Source organism: Rhipicephalus microplus, chromosome 1, assembly GCF_043290135.1.
Source record: "Rhipicephalus microplus isolate Deutch F79 chromosome 1, USDA_Rmic, whole genome shotgun sequence".
Classification (NCBI taxonomy): domain Eukaryota; kingdom Metazoa; phylum Arthropoda; class Arachnida; order Ixodida; family Ixodidae; genus Rhipicephalus; species Rhipicephalus microplus.
Window position 1 is genome coordinate 289,751,620 of NC_134700.1, and position 18,414 is coordinate 289,770,033.

General features: G+C 43.3%; 1 protein-coding gene across 2 annotated transcripts in view; it reads right to left on the reverse strand.

Moving 5' to 3' along the window:
- The window catches only part of ssp3 (SCAPER domain-containing protein short spindle 3), a 163,644-nt gene that overhangs the window by 104,807 nt on the left and 40,423 nt on the right, over positions 1–18,414 (reverse strand). For both annotated transcript variants that reach the window (XM_075865109.1, XM_075865110.1), the window contains exons 12-19: positions 12,832–12,933; positions 10,330–10,383; positions 9,826–9,968; positions 3,999–4,080; positions 3,297–3,452; positions 2,995–3,096; positions 2,198–2,328; positions 1,061–1,126 (exon numbers count right to left, since the gene is read on the reverse strand). In XM_075865109.1, coding sequence (XP_075721224.1) covers positions 1,061–1,126; positions 2,198–2,328; positions 2,995–3,096; positions 3,297–3,452; positions 3,999–4,080; positions 9,826–9,968; positions 10,330–10,383; positions 12,832–12,933 — 836 coding nt within the window. The remainder of the gene's footprint in view (positions 1–1,060; positions 1,127–2,197; positions 2,329–2,994; positions 3,097–3,296; positions 3,453–3,998; positions 4,081–9,825; positions 9,969–10,329; positions 10,384–12,831; positions 12,934–18,414) is intronic.

Genomic DNA, 18,414 nt, shown 5'->3' on the forward strand with positions numbered 1-18,414 from the left:
TACCATTCTATGGTCACTGCATTGGATCTTGTCAACTACTTCTACATCCTGTACAGTGCCTTGGTGTGTACACAAAATGAAGTATATTTCATTTTTAGTTTCGCCATTATGACTTCTCCAGTCCACAGTTAACTCGTTTCCTGAAGAAGGTATTCAAAATTTGTAAACTATTACGTTTTGCATACTCTACTAATAACTCCTTTCTGGCATTTCTAGAGACGATGACATATTCCCACAGTATACTGTGGAAATAGTCACAGTATAGTGTTCTCGTAGGCGACTTTAATCCCAAAGCAGGACAGAAACAGGCTGTAGACCATGCAGTGGGGAAATATGGCATCGGCTCTAGAAATGCCAGAGGGGAGTCAATAGTAGAGTGCACATATCTGCGACAAAAATGCACTTCAGTGTTCGCCACATCAACACACACGTGCTGAAACTCTCAGATATGATAAGGTAGCCTTTATTGCAAATTTTACCGACTCATACAACAAAACAAAAGCTTCAAACAGACTGAACCAAGGAAGCACCGGAAAGCATTGAAGCTGTTTTGATAATTGTGAAACATGCCAGTAATCACAGGTTGCATTCTTGATCACTTTCACGACACTAAATAAAAAGCAGACTAGATGAGAGAAATGACACACAACTCATCAGCACAACTTTCAGTAAATCAGCTTTGGATCAACAAAACTTCTTGGCTAGGAATATCACGATTCAGCAGGATAGACTAGAGTGCCTTTACCCTCAAGTGCAAAGCTTCTTGAGAAATACACATATATGTACTTCTTTGCAGCTTCACCCCGCAAATAGATGGATGGCAACGTTTCATTTCCACTTCTCTAGGAAAAAAGTTTTGCGCTTAACAATTCTTGATTACGCTATAGTGAACTTAACCCACTGTAGCAAGCAGCCGGACAGGATACAAAATCATGCAAAAGTTAAAGTGCCTTCAAAGGGAGCACAAGTGGTCAAAACCACTCAGATCAGTGCACAGTAATCGTGCCACATTAGGTCTCTACTGGTTAGACTTTAGACACTCATAAATTAGCCAGCTTACCTAAATTTGCTCTTTGGTTCCATGACCTTAGATTTCTCTGCAAAGGCCTTCTCATATAGTTTGCCCCTGAAACATGCAATAAACACATTTTATTTTGCAATGAAAACACAATGTTATAACTCTCACTGGTGCCTCGCTGTATCTCAAACTAACCAAGACTGATTGGCTAAATGAAACATTTGCTCAATTTCGTAATGAAATAAATGTTAGTAGTACAGCTGGAAGGCACACTGCCTCAGTACAATGATGCACATTCAGCTATCTTTGGCATTAACTTATATATATTTGCAATGCATTCACAGACTGTCATCACTGCAATATCAAAATGAAGGCAATTTCCATTTGTTTATTGCCTATTACAATGCCATTAATAATGATAATAATAATAATAATAATAATAATAATAATAATAATAATAATAATAATAATAATAATAATAATAATAATATAATAATAATGTGTACAATGTACTACTAAAGCTATGTTATTATAAGAGATGCTGAACTGAAGTGGAGGGCTCCGGAAATTTCGACCATCTGGTGTTCCTTGACATGCACTGACATCGCGCAGTACATGGGTCTCTACCAATTACAATGGCTGCATATTAGCATTGACTACAATTAAAGAAAAGGAACACTTCCTGCAAAACAAGGACTCAAGCACTGCACACCCATACCAATTCTACTTTGTCTTTTTTTCAGCAGAGCCCTTTAAAGGTGTTTTCTTAAAATGTAGGTGCCCTTTTAGTCTAAGCAAGTTGTGTTGCTTGTAGCACAGGTTCTTCAGGTTCTTCCCACTGCCGATGATTTGCCCACCGGCGAGCATATGTTTCTGTAGCGTGCAATTTAAAAGGCAAAACCTGTCCTTTGGACTATCGTAATTAGGTTAAATGAAATATGTGTGGTAATATACATTTATTGTTCCAAGCAATGTTTACAAGTGCAAGTAGTTAAGGAAAATTCAGACAACCTTTATACAGTTATTCAAGAAATAATGACTGAGAATGCATAAGGTAGCCAGTTTTCTAGCCCAACCTCTGTAGATGCTAGACAGGCCTATGAATGAAGGGACCCATCACATCTACTGCTGAACAATTCAGCGTACATACACTGTCATGAATAAAAAAAAAAAATTCACCTGCTAGTCATCTTGTGTCTCAGCTTCTTGCACCGTTTACGGTGTGCTTTTTGTCGTTCCCTATCCAGGGCTATGCTGGGATCAAGTTGGTCAGCTGAGGCGTCAACAATGTGCTTTAAGTTGTACGATTCCTAGAAAGAGGGAAAGCAGGATTTGTTTTAGCCCACGTCATTTCTATCAATTATCAGTGACTATCTGCACATAAGAAAAGCAAATAGAAGATTAAATTAATTGCAGGAAGGGGGAGGGTTTAGTGTTTCAAAGCAGCAAAGGAGCACAAGCACTTACAGAGGGCACTGGGCATTCATTGATCACATTGTTTTTTTCTAGTGCATCCAACCTCAGCACATTTGGTCTTTAGATTCTAAAGTTTCAGTGGAAAGCGCAAATGGGAACAAGTTGGAACGTAATGCCTGGCAACAAGCTATAGCGATGGGTTTGAATAATATACAGTCGAACTCCTTTATAAGAGACACAGATATATAAGAGACAAATAGGTATAAAAGATACTAGTGTGCATACAGGAATATATGGGTTGATATTACAAATGCAAACGAAGTACCCTGCTCATAAGAGATATCTCATATAAAAGACAAGAACTGCTCCCCAGTGCAGGTCTCTTACAAAGGTGTTCAACTGTACCGTGCAGTTTTACGAAAGATGGTTTGAGAAGAGCACAAAATGGTGCAGCGGATGCCATGACATGAGTAATAGTTGCAGAAATAATAATAAACTGCCGTGAAGTAAACATGCTGTGTTAGTGAATGCCCGCACCAGTTCACTTGTGAAAAACTCACCAGCTTTTCAGTGGAAGGAGCCACTTCCTGGTACTTTTCGCGAATGGCTTCCTGATGCTTCTTTCCTCTTAGGTGACTGAGCAGATACACCTCTGATCCAATCTGTAAAGCAAATTGCAGCAATAAAACAAATTGAAGGACCAATAATAATGCCACAACTGTTGCAACGAACATGAAAATTACACTCAAAGGGTTGAATAAAAGCAGTTAATGCACTGCATGCATTTAAGTACTTCACAATGACACAGACTCTCGTTTATATTATAGTATTACGTGGCGCACTGATAATCTGACATACTTACCAGTACATTGCAGAGAGAACAGATCTTCTTAGTGTCATAAGGCTGATGGTGGGGAGCATCATCGTTGTTCGAAGAGCATTTGCGAACACTTAGCTCGAATGCTTTCTGTCTAATTTGCTCAATGTTTTCTTCATGTCTACGAGCACTTTCTTCTTGCTGCTCAAGCGTAAAAAAAAAAGACGCGTTTTAATTCAACAATACACACAAGCATAAACCACATTTACCAGAATGCTGGCAAACAAAACATTAAAACTTACCATGGTAAGAAGAGCCTAAATTAATGCAAATTTTCCTAAAGTCATTTAGTTTTCATGTTACGTTATAGTAGAACTACATCAACATTAGAACTAGTTGCAAATTGTTAAGAGCTCTTATCGCAGCACTCGGCAAATCGCAGTGATGGTTGGTATTCCATAATGTGTGATTTAACAAACCTTTGTAAGCTTAAAACTTTCCAGCTCCAAGTTGCTCTTGATTAAATCAGAACTACCTTGAGGCGCACTGAACAAAACCAATGGCTTGCAAAACTTATGTTTACAGTGTACCAGTTTTTTCACTATAGACTGCACACTGAGAAGAAACACATTTTATGTGAAGTCTCTCGTTTACGCCATGACATATATAAAAATCCCAGCTCAGCATGTTTGCATTCTGTCATCAGAGCAAGTGGCACTTTGACATCAGAGTAAGTCTGCTATTCACCTTCAGCTGGATCTTTTTCTGAAGCTCTTCTGCCGCAGCCAGTTGTGCCGCATTGACGGCAGTGAGACGCTGCTCTCTCTCTCTGCAGAAAGGAAGAAGTGTAAAAAGAGTAGCAGAGCGACTTCTAACGGCACGAAAATACAAAATATTTTACGTAGCAGTCATGCTGTGCCACCCTATCAAGGTAAAATACAAGGCGTTAACGATATGGTTGAAAATAAATATTGTCACAGGTAATGGGTATGAGCCATCAACTGTAGGGGGGATCCCTTGGAAGTGAAGAAAGAAGAGGGCTTTTGCGTCCTGGTCTGAGGGCAAGCAAGACGTCGTTTCGTCGCTCTCTGTTATTACGTTCGTGGCACTGGTGGAGGTGCTGGGTAAATGCGCCTCGGCTGCAGATTTTCAGCCGACACACCGAGCTACTTGGAGACAGCTACAGCTCCCACAGCACGAAGCAGTCGCCGCCTGCGAGGACTATCTCCCGAGTACGGTCCCCTCTCTCAAGACGAGATGGCAACTTCAACTAACAACCAGGCGAGTCAAACCAACGACGCCTATTCTTTTCTCCCGCATGTTTTTCATGCGCCGCAAACACCGCGCTCATTTCATGGAGACATTTATGAAGATGTTGACGACTGGCTTGACCACTTCAATCGAGTTGCCAACATCAACGAATGGGATGAAGCTCGCAAGCTGCGGAGAGTTTACTTTGCGTTAGAAGACTCTGCCAAAACGTGGTACGAGAATCCCGATGGTTCCTTTGCGACGTGGAATGAGTTCAGCCGACAGTTTCGTGATGCGTACCGCAGCACTGAAAGGAAAGAGAGAGCGGAGCAGGCTATCTCGTCTCGGAACCAACGACCCAACAAGAGAGTTTCGATGTTTGTCGAGGACATGCTTTGACTCTTCAAGCGTGCTGACCCTGCAATGTCCGAGGAAAAGAAGGTGCGGCATTTAATGCGTGGGGTAAAAGAGCAGCTCTTCGCCGGACTCGTGCGCAATCCACCGACGACTGTGGCAGAGTTCATAAATGAGGCAACCACAATGGAGCGTACTCTCCAGTATAGGTCGTCACAGTATGAACGTCACGACCTGACCCCTGCTGCATGCTATATCGGGGCTGACAGCGAGAGGCATGCCCTCGCTGAGTTCATAAGAAGCGTCGTGTGGGACGAGCTGCGCCAACTCCAAGCAGCGGGACCCCAACCACCCGTAAGTGATCTCGCAGACTTAATCCGAAATGAGATCCGACACGTGGTCACCCCACTCGCGCCAACAAGACCTGAGGCCCCTGTGCTGACTTATGCGGTGGCTCTGCGATCTCCTGCACCACATGGCCCTGATCCCACCATGGGGAGAATGGATCAGGCTAGCCATCGATTCCAGGGCACCTCTTCGACTCCACCACCCGTTTCAAGGTTTCAGAGTGCACTAACTTATCGTCCGTCTGGATCGCGGCAGAACGCCACAAAGGCCAGCGTGTGGCTTACGTCCGATAACCGTCCACTCTGCTACCACTGTGGCGAAGCGGGTCACGTCTACCGTAACTGCCAGTACCGCCAACTTGGTCTCCGTGGCTTTCACCCAGATGCTCGTTGCCCGCGTTACGGTAAGCGTCCCCGCGACATCGAAGCGTACCTTACGGGCCAGCAAGCTCCTCGCCTTGGTCCACGCCCCCAATCACGATCTCCATCACCTCGCCGCCCCACGTCACCTAGCATTCCCTCGTCATCCTATGCTCCTTTCAGAGGCCGGTCACCAAGTCCCCACAGGGGAAACTAGAAACCGCGGCTCCTGGGGGTGAAGCCGCGTCCCAACGAACTGTCAAAGAGCCTCCTTCGACGCAAAGACCCGACGAAGACCGTTTTGACTTTCCAGTCGTTTCCGAAAGTCACAAGACTGTTTCCGCCGACATCACCGTACACGTCGATAATCACGTCGTCACTGCCCTCGTCGACACCGGAGCCGATTATTCGGTTATGAGCAGCGCCCTAGCATCCCAACTGAGGAAGGTAACTACGCCTTGGTAAGGACCGCCGTTGCGCACGACAGGGGGCCACCTCGTCACGCCAACTGGAATGTGCACAGCCCGTGTTCGAGTCCGTGCTTCGATGTTCACGGGGTCTTTCCTCGTATTACCTGTGTGCTCCCGTCCACTCATCCTGGGGCTGGACTTTCTTCGCGAACACGGCGCAATTATTGACTTACGAGACTTGCAGGTGTCGTTCGAGGACCCGTTTCATCCTGAACCGAAAAACGCCCGCTCATCGAAGGCTGCCCTACGTGTATCCTCCGAATCTGTTACTCTGCCTCCCCGCAGCAGCCTTTTTATCAACGTTGAATGTGACCAAGACGTCCCCAATGCTGCAATTGCAGAAGGAAATTTGTCTCTACTTTTTGCACAACAAATCTGCGTTGCCCGAGGTATTGTTCAACCCAGTAGAAAGCAGGCTTGCCTATTAGTCACGAATTTCAGCGACGAGTATTGCCATCTTACCAAACACACTGCGATCGCATACCTTGAGGATATTGCCGACGTCCCTGGTCCCTCAACATTATCTGATCTTTCGTCGTGCATGACATTTGCAAGCAATCTCGACGTAAACCAGGGTCTACCGTCTGCACAACGGGAACGTCTTTTGAAGCTACTTGGCTCATTTCGGGACTGCTTCGCTACGACTTCGAAAGTTAACCAAACACCGCTTGCCAAGCATCGTATCATCACCGAGCCTACCGAGAGACCCATTCGACAGCATGCCTACAGAGTCTCGCAAAAAGAACAAGACGTTATACGCCAACAGGTCCAGTAGATGCTCAAGGACGATGTCATCCAGCCATCGACCAGTCCCTGGGCGTCCCCTGTTGTGTTAGTAAAGAAAAAAGATGGTACTCTCCGATTTTGCGTCGACTACCGAAAGTTGAATAATATCACGAAGAAAGACGTGTATCCTTTACCACGAATTGACGACTCGCTGGACCGCATTCGCAATGCTCGTTACTTTTCTTCCATGGATCTACGCAGCGGCTATTGCCAAATATCTGTTGATGAGCGCGACCGCGAAAAGATCGCCTTCATTACTCCTGACGGACTCTACGAGTTCAAGGTCCTTCCATTCGGCTTGTACTCGGCACCAGCTACTTTTCAAAGAATGATGGACACGGTTCTTTCTGGGCTAAAATGGCAATCGTGTCTTGTCTACCTTGACGATGTGGTCGTCTTCTCGGACACGTTTGAGCAGCACGTCCAGCGCTTACAGGCAGTTCTTCAGGTGATTCGAACAGCTGGACTTTCTCTCAAACCTGAGAAATGCCACTTTGCATTCGAGGAACTGAAATTTCTTGGTCACGTCGTCAGCCACGCCGGTATACACCCAGACCCTGAGAAAACGAAAGCTGTTGCCGCATTTCCTGTCCCAACGAACAAGCGCGACCTCCGCCGATTTCTGGGACTCTGCGCATATTACAGACGCTTCGTCAAAGGCTTTTCTAAAATCGCTGAACCGCTAAATGAACTTACGAAAGACGGCGTACCATTTGTTTGGGGCCATGATCAGCATCACGCCTTTGACACGCTACGAAACCATCTCCAAGCCCCACCTGTACTCGGTCACTTTGACGACAATGCTGCCACAGAGCTACACACAGATGCCAGCAACGTCGGACTTGGAGCTGTACTGGTTCAATGGCAAAATGGCATAGAGCGCGTGATTGCCTATGCAAGTCGAACACTATCATCTGCAGAGAAAAACTACTCTGCAACAGAAAAAGAATGCTTAGCCGTTGTTTGGGCTATAACAAAGTTTCGCCCTTATTTGTACGGTCGACCATTCAGGGTAGTTAGCGACCACCATTCTTTATGCTGGCTCGCCAACCTCAAAGACCCTTCCGGTCGTCTAGCACGCTGGAGCCTTCGGCTGCAAGAATTTGACGTTACAGTCATTCACAAATCAGGACGCAAACACACTGATGCGGACTGTCTCTCACGTGCACCAATTGGAAGTACGAACGCGGACGTTGAAGAGGACAATACATTCCTTTCCTCTGTGTCAGCAACCGACTTGGCTCAACAACAACGCGACGACATGGAGCTAAGCCCGCTGATTAACTACCTCGAAGGCCGAAAACGCAGCCTTCCTCGAAACTTCGCACGTTCGCTGGCCTCGTTCTGCATCAGGGATGGAGTCCCCTATAAGAAAAATTTCGACCATACCCAGGCTACTTACCTACTGGTTGCGCCGACCTCGCTTCGGGACGATATTTTACATGCTTGTCACGACGAACCATCATCTGGACACCTTGGCTACACGCGCACATTGGAAAGAATTCGCCGCTCATACTACTGGCCCCGCCTCGCGAAGACAGTCAAGCAGTACGTCCGCACATGCCGCAACTGCCAACGCCGTAAGACTCCACCTGTCCGACCAGCAGGACTACTACAGCCCATCGCCACGCCGAAGACACCATTCCATCAAATTGGCATTGACTTGCTCGGCTCATTTCCCGCCTCTTCGTCTGGAAACCGGTGGATTGTGGTTGCCACCGATTATTTAACGCGTTACAGCGAAACAAAGGCCCTGCCCAAAGCTACCGCAGCGGAAATCGCACAGTTTTTTGTCACCAGCATCGTACTTCGTCACGGAGCGCCAGCTGTGATAATTACTGATCGTGGTACAGCTTTCACCGCAGAGATGCTTCAAGAAGTGCTAAGACTAAGTGGTACAGAACATCGGAAAACCACGGGTTATCACCCCCAAACAAATGGACTCACTGAACGGTTGAACAAGACAATTGCAGACATGCTGTCTATGTATGTGGCCGTTGATCACAAGAACTGGGATGATATACTCCCTTACGTAACTTTTGCTTACAATACAGCAGTCCAAGAGAGTACAGGTTTCACCCCATTTCGCTTAGTTCATGGTCGAGAGGTCACCACAATGCTCGACGCAATGCTCCTTCCCAACAACTTGAGCATGTTCAACACGGACGCTGCATTGTTCACTCAACGCGCCGAGGAGGCCCGTCAACTCGCCCGATGCCGTATTCAGGCATGCCAAACTGCCGACGCACACCGCTACAACCTTAAACACCGAGAGGTTACCTTCCAACCAGGCGATGAAGTTTGGGTGTGGACTCCCATCCGACAGCGTGGTCACTCTGAGAAGTTGCTTCGGCGCTACTTCGGCCCTTACAAAGTTCTGCGCCGACTCAGTGACGTTACGTATAAAGTTCTCCCTGAGGGCACCTCAAGACGTTCCCGTCGGTTTCCACAAAGTGATGTGGTGCACGTGTCAAGACTCAAGCCATATTTCTCGCGTCATCCATCGAACGTGCACTAACTTACCATGCAATGACTATTTTTTTGCCACTTCGGTTTTTTTTTTATTGTCTTGTGCACTTACTCCTTTCTTTATTGAGTTCTTCTACGACGCCAGCCCATTTTTTTCCCCTTACGACGGAGTTGTTGGGTTCCATGGTAGCATCTTTTCTTTCGCATTTTTTTCTCAACGCTCATTACCAGCATCGAGCCGATGCTTTTCGAGGAGAGGGAGTAATGTCACAGGTAATGGGTATGAGCCATCAACTGTAGGGGGGATCCCTTGGAAGTGAAGAAAGAAGAGGGCTTTTGCGTCCTGGTCTGAGGGCAAGCAAGACGTCGTTTCGTCGCTCTCTGTTATTACGTTCGTGGCAATATTTTCAGTATTACGCATCATAAGCATGAGCATACGAGCCAGACTCTTGCATAGACTAGTAACATATTGATGATGTTTTCACAAGAATTCATGAAGAAAACAGTTCACGTTTCAGAGGGTAAAGTCCTTCTTACCTTTCCTTCTGTTTCACCAGGCTTTGGCGCAGCTTTTCTTTCTCAAGCTGCTGCAGCTGAACTTTCTCGTCTTTTAGCTTCCTTTTCTCTTGTATTTCCAGCAATTTGGCTTGACGCTCAGCCTCAAGAACCTTGCGTCGCTCCTGCAAGCAGATTTCGCATATGGCATTCTGTACGTTCTCTCCCTCCCATCGCACACACACTGTTTCAATGAGCATTAAGTGAATCAGGGACTGCTATAGACACACTTCAACTTAATGTGTACATGTCTGACCACGCTCGCCTTTAGTGACGTGAAAAAATTTTGCAGTTTAAAATAGTCTAATCCAAAAAGCTTTTTTTTTTATTAATGCAGAGCCATTCAGAACAGGAATGTGAAGTTTGGCAAATTGCATTCATTACCAATTGCACATTCCTTAACAGCGAGCAGATGTGGACCATGCCGCAGTAAAAGCAATATGAAGATACTGCAAAAAAATATATATATGTATATCTGCAACTCACTTCAGCAGCTGCTTCTTTTGCAGCTTTTTCTTCTTGCCTTCTTTGTCGTTCTTCCTGAAATGTGAGGGCCACTTTAAGAACTGTCGAAAATCAAATCGTGACAAAATGTGCATTTCATGCAAAGCAAGGAAGCGCCAAGCCCTTGCATTACAGAGTAATAGGGCAAGACATAACTCAGATGAGGCATAAGAAGCCAAGGCATCATGCAGGTTTTTAGGAAAAGCATGGACTTTCCAAAGTTCTCAATTTTTCACTCAAACACACGGTCAGTGCATGTGGACATAGCGATGGTAACAACATGGCTGCAAGTAGCACTTGTAAAACAGGCTAAATCTTCCTGTTCTCTGTCAGCAATGCCGTGGCAGAATAGAAGCAGCTATGCCCAGGACAGCCATTTATAATGACATGACAGCCACCTGTCGTTAAAAGCTGCCTGCACGACCGAAGCGAGTGTTACAATGTAGTTCATGACATGCAAGTTAGACATAATTTACTGCAGTCTCACAGCCTTGAAATAAAGCCATAAATGACATCATGTTAGAGGATGCACATGTGCTGTAAAAGGCAAAATCTGGATCTTTGTGGTGCTGAATCTCTTAAATTGTTTTGTCCCTAAAAAGCACAACACACAGATAGAGTATACTGTTGCATCTTGCATAACTTCTACGGCCTCACGTCTGCAGATCTGAAAACAGCTAACAAAGAAAAAATGAAGTAATCATCTACCTGTCACTTGATTCCATTATTCTGAAGAATACACCACTGTTTATGATGGAGTGAAACTGACTGACTGCTGTCTTACATTACCTCTTTACCGCTTGTTTGTATTCTTACACACTTTGTAGTAAACCTGTGATGCTCTCATAACTGATGAGCTAGAATCTCAAACACTTCGCTACAGCCTTGACAGCTGACGTAACTAATGTGACATAAGGGGCTTGTTGGTCCGTGTTGGTCCCTGTCTTTCGTTGCACTTTCCTAGGGTCAGAGCATTGCCAAGCCAGCCGATGCAAATTTACTGCCACGCACTTCAAATAAAGTATTGGCAGCTGAGCTCAACTATGACTGCGGTGCTAAACATCATATACAGGCAAATGACAAATAAGAGATACCGTATTTACTCGCATAATCGGCGTACCCCTAGTTTGGTCGCGGAAAATTCGATTTTTTTTAATTCCGCGCATAATAGGCGCACCCGAACTTGGCCGTGATCAGAAACGATTCTACCCCCCCAGCGGTACAGTTGGAACGCGGTCCCCGTACCCTGAAGAAAAAAAAGAAGGCAAATCGACGAGCAAATAAAAAAATTCAAAGTGCAACGACCTAACCAACGTGTCTGTCGAAATAAAACTTGAAAGAAAAAAAGCGTCCATGAGCGAAAAAAAAAAGGCTGTTCCATCAATTACTGATACCCCCCAAATCGCCGCGCTTTTTGGAGGTCACGTGTACAACGCCGGCGGCTCGATCGCCATCACCACCATCAGAGAAAAAGAAAGAAACGCCATTTTGCAAGCGGTGTGCGTATGTTGCGGTCGTGTATTGAACTTTGGTTCCACCATGGGGAAGTACGCGAGCTACACGGCTGGGTTTAAACTGAAGGCAGTGCAGTACGCGCTGGAGCACGGCAACCGGGCTGTGTGATCTCCGACTCGGACTCCAAATAGGGAAAAGGAGGAACAGCTACGACTTTTGTGTAAATAAATTTTACGTGTGTGTGTGCAGTTGACGGCTCTCGCTTGTTCATTAAAAGGTACGTAGGTATGTTTGTTTTATGCTGAATTAATTGGTAAACGATAAAGTCGCCTTTTGCTTGACAAGTGTGCAGATTTAAAGCGCGAAAACAGAGTTTAAAAAATTTTCGAAAATTTTACCCCGCGTAATTGGCGCACCCCTAACTTCGAGCCGGATTTTCTGAAAAAAAAGTGCGCCTATTATGCGAGTAAATACGGTTCTGCAGTAGAACACCTAATTGCACTTTCATGTAAAAATATATTGTGTTAATTGTACCCACTGATCTTTATGACAGTGGTTGTGCACTTATTCACAATAACATTTCCGATATGTAAGGTCACAATAAAGTATAAAAACAAAAAGGATGTAAGGACAAGCACATTTTGTTTCCGCACTTCATTTAGTTTACTTCAGAGGTTATTCTCCAATATTTGCAAACTCATCCAACAGCACACTTATCACTATGAAAATTTTAGGCTGCGTGGTAGACTGTTACACAAGACATGAACAGTGTTAGACAGAACATGAGTGCCCCTTCGCTTCGTTCTTTTTTTTCATGCTAATAATGTATAATGCATAATGCTATGGAGTAGCAACCAGGCCCAACCTTCACATTATTATGATAGACTAGGCACAAATACAGGGCAGCTGAAAAATACAGGCACCTTGGCAAATTACAGCCATGACAGAAGCATGAAAAGAAATGTGCTCGACCCGTAAATAAGAACTAATGCCAGTCTTATGCAGATGCAGAGACTGGTATCTAGCCACCTGAATATCCTGCAGGCGAGCCTCATGGTCCTTTTCACGTGACAGAAGGTCAATACGCTTGTTCTGAGCCTCCAGGGTGTTAATGAAGGCTATTTCATTGACCTGCGCAGGGCAAAAGGTTTGAATTGCTTTCGCTGAATACACATGCATCTTTTTCACTGCGAAGTCCTGAGAGCACAGAAATCAACAGATTGCTGATAAAAACCGTCTCACAAGTTGCACACTAACAGACCTCGTATCAATTGTACAATACTCATGTGTCTTGAAGCAAAGTTACAAAAAGTACATACATTACATAACAAAGATGAAGATATCTAAACTTGTGCAAATATTTGAGCACATCAAACATTCAATTGAACTTTAACATACCATATTTTTGTGCATAGTTTGTGCCCTCGCATAATTTGCGCACCCCTAACATTTTATCAACTTTTCGGGAAAAAAAAATATTTACTCCTATATTTCGCGCTTCCCGACCCGCCCGAGCCAGCTTGCTGGTGCGCGCACGTTTGCACTTTTCGATGCCTCGGCCGGGTGCGCGCCTAGCTGAGCAAACGAGTGCAATCAAACAGGCTGCCAGTGCGAAGTCCCTTCTTCCGAGGACTTCTCCTGAACTACGGTCTCTAGAATACCGCACCTGAACACGAACCCGTTGATGGGTCACCGGAACTGTTCCAACGTTTGCCTCCCCCTATCTCCCAATCTCTACCACTGCGATAATGATGAGAATGCATGCGCACGTCACGGCATGGACGACTTTCTGCATCGGAGGCGTACGAGGGCCTGTCGTGCCAACTGTTCCCCTCGCTCTCTGCGTCATCACTGTAAAGAACGCTTGGTCAATTTCGGAAGTTTCTGTTCCCCTCGCTCTCTGCATCAGCGCTGTAACGAACGCTTGGTCAATTTCGGAAGTTTATGTTCCCCTCGCTCTCTGCGTCAACACTGTAACGAACGCTTGGTCAATTTCGGAAGTTTAAGTTTCCTGTTTCGCCATTTGGCTGACGCGTTTTGGTGGTTCCCTTGTGATGTGCTGCAGAAATTATATATACGGCGAAATTGAAGCTCGCTGTGGTGAATTTCCTCGAGAAAATCGGGAAGCGTGCCGCCGCAAAGTATTTCAAGGGGACATACTTCGACTTGACAACCGGCACGATCGGTGCGCTAGAAAGCAGAAAAGTGCGAGCTTCTAATGCAAATTTTTTGCCATTGAATGAGGCCCTTTCAATTATGAGGGGATGCCTAGTTCTTCCGGCAATTCCGTGTTGTGAGGCCTAGTTTCTCCCAGCATTGTCGAAAGAGCTTCAAGAAAATACAAAAATTCCCAATCGGAATTCGCGATCATTGATTCCCGCTAGACCGCGCATGACAGGATCTGACTGGGCAAAATAGAGCTGATTCTTTAAAAATTAACATGTACACTTCATTTGTGGTCCAATTTCCTTTTTTTCTTTTATTTAAATGTATATACTGCACACGTTAAGACTATGGCACAATATTTCGTATGCGCTGGCGAAATCCCTGCGTAAATTGCGCACCCTCGGGGCCCCAAAATCGGGAAAAAAAGTGCGCAAATTATGCGAGTAAACACGGTATTTGAATTCAGTTTGATTCAAATTTAAATTATTGGGAATTTTGAAGCAGTCAAAACTAACGAATAAATGTATATTAGACAAGTAATCCCCTGTAAAGGTAGTTCTACTATAGTAAAGTCATGTTATACCATGAATACACTTTTCCAAAAAAAATCTGCACTGCCACAAAACCCACCTTTAAGGTTAAAGTAACATCTCACCCTCACCTCGATTCATAATTCTTCAAGTTTAAGAGCTTGTTATGCCAATTTTTATATGCTCAAAGTATCTAAATATACTAGATGATAAAACTTGACTTATCTTGGAAGCTATCACTTGTGTTCTAATGAAAGTCAAATTTATTTACTATTCAATATTGTGTCCAATTCCTCGGAACTAAAAAATGACACACACACACACACACACATATATATATATATATATATATATATATATATATATAACATATGGGTCATTTCATGTTAAGTGTACCTGGTCAATTTTTAACCCTTTAGGATTAGGCTGAAACAAATCGTGCAAGCATATGTAATGTGAGAAGTAGTTATTGAGGCGTTATATTTCACAAAACAATTTTGTGTTGCCTATAGGGCACTTCAATCTTTGGGCACCAAAGTAAAACTGTCTCATGCCAAATAATTTATGTAATATTACATGATACGTTAGAAAGAATTTGATATGGTGGCCATAAATGACACTCAAATGGCCATTTTCTGTTGTCATTTAAATTTTTAATCCATCTTTTTTTAATGGTCCTAGGGCATTCAAAACATTATCAGCATGGCACCATTACCGGACGGGCTTTTAGATTAAACATTGTCAGAATACTCGTACCAATAAGAAGGAAGGGGATAAACGTTAAAATCCCTTCAGAAATGGTAAGTGAAGTATCATTTATAAGAATTAAATCGAATTTCTCGCGTGTCTAGGATACAGCATTTCATCGTGCACACCAGTAATAAGCAATCATGCATCGGCCTATACCTGAAACATCTTAAAACAGCTTAGATGAACTACACTTTAATTTTGTCATTAAAGGGACACTAAAGTCAAATAACAATTTACGTCAGAGTGAAAGCTCAATGTATGACAACATCTAAAACGACAATATTATCAACAGCAGTGCCCTAATTACCAAGAAATTAAGGTTAATGCACAAGAATACTTGTGCCGCAGTAGGACATTCTGAAAATTATACCGATGATGTCAGATGAACTGCCTACAATTAATCACTAGTAATCGATCTAGCTGCACTTAATCAAAAACCTTCCATGCATCAGGAGACGTAATAAAATGCTGCTTGTTCATTTCTGTTTCATTCATGGAAAAAAGAATCACCGGACATTACTATGGAGAATGGCGTGATTGGTTCGAAAATTCAATTTTTGGGTGGTTAAACTGGACAGGTTGTGCCATCTAGTAGGGCGCAGTTGAACGAAAGCACGTCTGTCACCTCGGAGCCAATGGCAGGAAATTGCTCAAAGGCTGTTGTTGTTGCTGTGGCTGCCGCTGGTTCTGTTCTGTCTATTAGTGTCGCCGACCAGCAGTAAAGCGGGGTAACGTTGTGCACCGCAACAGTGACGCGAGTCTGCCCGCTTATTGAGGTAGGCAATTCGCAGTGCGCTAATCCAATTTGGGCCACTAAAATGTGATTTTATTTCAAAATAAGCCCTTCCTTGGTACAAAACTAACAATACGAGGTTTCTAAACTGCTATTCCAACATTCAACATCAACTCATTAGTTGCCTTTATTGTCCCTTTAATTATTCTTAAGACCATATGTATTAATCATCAATAGCCAAACACAAAGCCGCAATACTGTATGGCAGGTCATCGACTGCATTATAATTCTGCCGCTTGGGACTAAATATCAGTTCGATATAACCTGCCCTTTGATGGTCCAAGGGGGAAGATAAGGATCCATAAAGAAAGCGCTACTACCCTTTTTTGACGTTCAGTACAGCAGTTTTACTCAAACAAGTGACAAGGAATTGTGTGACACATATCATTCACTGCCAAAAAGCCCCTGCTGGAACCTTGTGTTGACATGCTATGCAGCAAATGTGAAGCAAAGGCAGGCTTCAGACTACTTCGTGGTTGTTCAGTTGTAAAATCTTTTTTTTTTTTTCCTTAAAACGAAACCTACTATTTTGAAACTTTCTTCGTACTTTACTGACAAACTATGCAACAATATGAAAAAAATATTTTACTTTGACTGCTACATTGCGAAAATTGAGCCGCAATATGAGTCAAAATGCTGTTTATTCCAACTTCGCCACAATATTTTGGCAATGTACTTGCTTTATTTGCTCCTGAAGTATTTTAATAGTTTAATATAGCAGCATTTAAAGCAGGAATTGTAAATATATTACATGCTAAAAATTTTGTGCTCTCTATAAAAAATGCTAGACGTGGGCCATACTGCAATTTTTTGCCAAAGCAAAAAAAAGGAAGAAAATTAAAACTCAAATGAATAAACCATCACAGTCGTCAAAAAGTAGTGACTTGAAGTTAATAAAAAAATTATTTGGTATTAATTACTCAGACCTGTAATATTATACAAATTATTTGGCGTGACACAGGTTTCCTCGGGTGCCTAATGTTTGAAGCAACCCCTCAGCAACCCAAGATTTTTTTGCGAAGTATAACGCTCAATGACTACTTCTTGCATTGACATATACATGGATGATTTATTTATTTCAGCATGATCAAAGATTTTAGAAAATACTATATATATATATATATATATATATATATATTGTGCAGACTAGTTGGGTAATAATAAATATGCAAATTTTTGTTTACTATATTGATATACAATATTCAGGTTTGATTCAAAATTATTCGAACACGAAATTTACTATTTCCACAAGCTTAAACATATTGTATTCTAATGTACTCCCTGCTTTCTAACACAAATGATTCTAACCTTCAACATTAACAGGACTCTGCAACCTGTTGGGCACGAACAATATCAGATAAGGTCACATGTCTCAGCTATGCCATAAATGTGTTGAAATAGATTCTTGAGATCAATATGACGAAAGCAACACTACAACAAAAAAAGTTCATAAGTGACCAAAAGAGAGCAAAACTATTTAGTCAATGAACGCATGTTCGTTGACTGGCTTCTATGACTCGGAGCTTCGTATGGATTATGGTGAGCTCTGTGAGAGAGCCTTACAATAATTCCCTTTAATTATTCCACGTTCTTCAAACAGTTGCATAGTTTTTTGCCCACAGGTGCATACCACTTCCATGATCATGCGACTGGCCAGATTGGGCCTGAACTCAGCGCTAAGCACCTGAAAAATTCAGCTATTTAGTCACCAAGACAAATCTATGCCAACTACGTACTGATATTTAAGCAAAATTTGCAGAAAGCAGATAAGATCGACAAAGCGTGATGAGCAGCCCAAAAGCTGTACTCTGTTAGAAATAGAGAGATACCACCAAACAAATATCTAAAATGAAAGCATGCAAGCAATGGCTAGAAAATCACATGCAGCCATGAGAGAAAGAGATCGAAAGCATTGTGGGTGAAGGTTATGCATATCGGTAATAATGAGAAAACAGTGACAGAGCCCTTTGACCTCTAAGCTCACAAAAATTAAAAGGTACCTGCTTAACCGTGTCTTGTTCTTTCTTTCTTTTTAATGAGCATTCATGTTCATAGCCTCTTCCCAGGACTCAGATGTAGTTTTTACCCCTACCACTCGTTGGTAACGCACATCCATTTAAATGCTGATAATCATTCCAATTCATGCTTAATGACTTACATCCAATCACAGCAACATCCAATGGCAGTCTGCTGTGATCCTGTTCAAATGGAAGCCTGCCCACATTCACCAATACTTACTCTCACTTTCACTTATTCAAGGAGCAGTGGCATCAAATTTCAAACTTGAGATGTGGTGTTAATTCGATTGCTTGGTATGCACAAGTTTAGAGCCTTTAGATGCACAAGAGTGCATCTAAAGGCTCAACGACGCAT